Source organism: Triticum dicoccoides, chromosome 6B (assembly GCF_002162155.2).
Source record: "Triticum dicoccoides isolate Atlit2015 ecotype Zavitan chromosome 6B, WEW_v2.0, whole genome shotgun sequence".
Lineage (NCBI taxonomy): Eukaryota > Viridiplantae > Streptophyta > Magnoliopsida > Poales > Poaceae > Triticum > Triticum dicoccoides.
Window position 1 is genome coordinate 6,504,949 of NC_041391.1, and position 3,523 is coordinate 6,508,471.

At 42.2% G+C, this 3,523-nt stretch overlaps 1 protein-coding gene across 1 annotated transcript; it reads right to left on the reverse strand.

Moving 5' to 3' along the window:
- Nucleotides 1-525: 525 nt before the first annotated feature.
- Nucleotides 526-1,348, reverse strand: LOC119324266 (thiosulfate sulfurtransferase 16, chloroplastic-like). The gene is made up of 2 exons (XM_037598029.1): nt 952-1,348; nt 526-868 (listed from the first exon to the last, which is right to left on the reverse strand). The coding sequence occupies exons 1-2, from the start codon at nt 1,255-1,257 to the stop codon at nt 764-766; spliced, it is 411 nt and encodes a 136-aa protein (XP_037453926.1). The 5' UTR covers nt 1,258-1,348; the 3' UTR covers nt 526-763.
- Nucleotides 1,349-3,523: the final 2,175 nt, after the last annotated feature.

A 3,523-nucleotide genomic window follows, 5' to 3' on the forward strand; every position in this document is an offset into this window, starting at 1 on the left:
TGTGTCTGTTTTGATGCACATCTTTGGAGTTACCTTTAGAAAACAGTGGGCATTATATTTTACGACGGAGGGAGTAATTAATTAACCTTGATAGCACAGCCCAATTGTTAATACCATGCATTAATAACTTGAAAATTACTTAGGAGGTTCATCCATTTTATGGAAAAATGTATACCTCACATAGTTGATGTATTTGTATGGGTACAGTATGTCTGCATTATAGAACTGAATAAGCACAAACAAGTTTTTTGCTTGTAGAAGAAGAAGTAGATAGTGTCAACACGAATGAGGAGAGGGAGATACTATTGTCGAGATGAGAAAATGAAGGATGCAGCTAACCGCGCATCAAGAAGGCATACACACACTGTACGTTCAATTTGGACTGCAAAAATGTCTTACATTAAGGGACAAAGGTAGTATTATTTAGAAAGTAGGTAATCCCTCAAATTCTGGAGTGCAAAAAGCAAAACTTCCAAATTTATTAATTGTATGATGAAGGAAAAAAACAAGTATAATTAATCTGACTTGGCCAAATAGGTAGTGAGCAGAACACGCAAACATTTTTATTTCCTTGAAATTGCTTGGTCCAAAGTCCAAGTCCAATATACATAATGCTTTGTTTTTCCTTTGAAATTTAATCCTTCCAAGCTGTCCTCCTCAACTGAATGGACTTGCTGCTTCTTCTCTTCTTCATAAGACCATGGATGATAGATACATAGTACACAAACAGGTCACTAACGAACTTTTTCCAAATTCGAAAGAATCAATTGATGGATCCTTGGTGGCTCGCTGCTTGCGGCTGCGGATAACTGGCGCTCTTGAGCAAGGAGAGGTAGCCGCCTTCGAGGTTCTTCACGTTCGTGAAACCCTGCAACGAAAACCAAAACGAATCCACAACTCAATCAAAGATGGGGAACCATCAAAATATCAATCATTCAAGAACGGACTTACAGCAGCGATGAGGTCTGCGGTGGCGAGGCTGGACCGGACCCCAGAGCGGCAGCCAACAACGAACCGGTCCTCCTTGGAGTGGAGCGCCACAACCTGGTCAACGAAGTACGGGTTGCGCTCCTTGCCATGGGGCGTGACGGAGAGGTAGTAGGGCACGTTGCGTGCACCCGCAACGTGGCCCTTTTCGAAGTCCTCCCACATCCGCACGTCCACGTACCCGTACTGCTCCAAGGCCAGCAGCCCGCACGCCGCCTCTGCGTCCACGCTCTCCACCGCCGCACTCGTGCTGCTTCGCAGGGAGCCCATCTATGGAGGATTAAGCAGCGGGGAAGAAGGGGCCTCTGTTTCTGTGACGTGGTCTCCAGAGGCTGTGGAGTGGATTGGCTGATGGAAAGATAGGTGCTACCTACTGGTGTTATTTATAGGAGAAGATGATGCCATGGCAGCGGTCGAACATATCACAGCTCGGGTAGCCGCATCCATCACTTCAGGATAGCTTACATAAATTGCATATATGGAAATGTCAACTACTCCATCCGTTCCTAAATGTAAGTCTTTACAAACATTCCACTAGATAGACTAGATACGGATGTATATAGATGCATATTATGTGTAGATTCATTCATTTTTCTCTGTATGTAGTCCACCTAATGAAATCTCTATAAAGACTTATATTTAGGAACGGAAGGAGTACATACGTAGTTGCTGTATTTGTTTTCTATGAAATGGCAAGGTGTATAAGAATCTCCTTTTGCACCTTATTTTTTAAGGTTTTGTGGCAAGTGGCCACATGGGTATTATTGATACTCCCCCCGTTCCTAAATATAAGTCTTTCCAAACATTCAAAAAAACTATATACAAAGCAAAATGAGTGAATCTACACTCTATAATATGTCTATATACGTCTGCATGTAGTCCTTATTGTAATCTCTATAAAAACTTATATTTAGGAACGGAGGGAGTACGAAAATATAGCAGCCAGCTGATCTGGCAGTTGCCTACAGATGCAAGCATATGTATATATGTTTGGTAAAGAAGAGGACAAGTGGTCCAGATTTCCATGATGACGCGGCGACACGCCAGAGTGACAATAAAGAAATGCTCAGACCAGTTGAATTATCTCCTTGTCTAGTGTGCTCCACGTACTCCTTGATCAACAACGACACAACGGTTCCTTTCCGTCGGAGGGAGCAAACAATTCAATCATGGAGGGGATGAAAAGGATTGCATCGGTGGGGGTTCCTCCTCCTCCTCCTCCTTGTCCCCTTATCCTATTCATGGCCATTTCATTTCACCATGCCTTGCACATATGGTACATATTCCCTTTTATCTCTTTTTTAATAGAAAAGTTTTCCAATGCTTTGGTTGCCAACTTTATTTCGACGAATGTGTAAATACCCAATATGTATCTTTAGCCATCGAATCAAGGGAGTATAATACACACAAAAAATGCAACGCGCAACCTTTTATTAAAAGTTTATGAACATATATTCATGCATATGCCGACAACATTTCTCAAATCATGATTTTTTACATACATGAACACTTTTAATACCAAAATATTTGTTTTCTATCCATGATGAATAACTTTTTTATAAATGTGAACATTTCTACTAGGGTATGTGAACATTTTCGTTCTTCATTTTATTAGTTATTTTATTTTATTATAGTTTTACCTTAATAATTGTTTCCCTAGTATATTTTTCCTTCCCTTCAATCATAAGAGGCAACTAGGGCTAACTCTTCCCTTCCATGCTCCGGCGGCAAGCCCCTGGATTCTCCTCCGCTCTACCTGCCGCTCCGGTGGCCGATGACGGGGAGGGGAATCCAAGTTCCTCAGCTCCGACTAGTAGGTTAGATTAGAGTATTTTAGTCCTTGCATGGGTTGTGCTTTTTTCTTTGAGATGCTCTTCCATGCTCCGATCCTTCTAATATAGTTTGTCTAGAAAAAGTTGACGGAGCTCCGACATCGATTCAAGTTGTATCCTTGGGGCGGTAAGGTTAGGGTTCTCATCGTGCGTGCGCAATTGCGAGATCTGGTGATAGAAGCTTCAGAGCAGTTCAGAGGTTCAATGGTGACGATTGTGTCTCTAGCAGCAGTGTTTCTTAGGGGCATGTGCATGAAGACTTCTCTGCTGTCAACACTGGGTCAGGTTGGCTCTACTAGGGGAGTGGCGACAGCGGCGCATTGACGTATCAAGCAGTGGTAGTGGTTATTTGGGTGGTCTAGGGACCTTCATATAGTTTCTACTATAATTTGGGTGCCTTGTAGTTCTGGTGAACTTTTGTAATAGAGCTAGAACTTTTTTAAAAAAAATACAAATCATTAGTGTCCCTATTAAAAAAATATCGAGCAGGCGAGTCATGCTACTAGTTGGCCTATAAGAGTTACCCTCTTATGGTTGGCCCATAAGAGCTGACCAGTCATGCCAGTGATGACTCGCCATCTGAGTCTATGCTTTGCAATTCGGTTCATCATCATCATCATCATCATCTCTCTCTCTCTCTATCTATCTCTATCTATCTATCTATCTCTCTCTCTCTCTCTCTCTCTCTCTCTCTCTCTCTCTCT

Bases quoted from the DNA above. Each gene is read 5' to 3' on its own strand.
- LOC119324266 (XM_037598029.1), bottom strand. From the start codon at position 1,257: ATGGGCTCCCTGCGAAGCAGCACGAGTGCGGCGGTGGAGAGCGTGGAC. The intron at 869-951 runs GTAAGTCCGTTC...TTTTCGTTGCAG, and splicing joins CCGCAGACCTCATCGCTGCT to GGTTTCACGAACGTGAAGAA.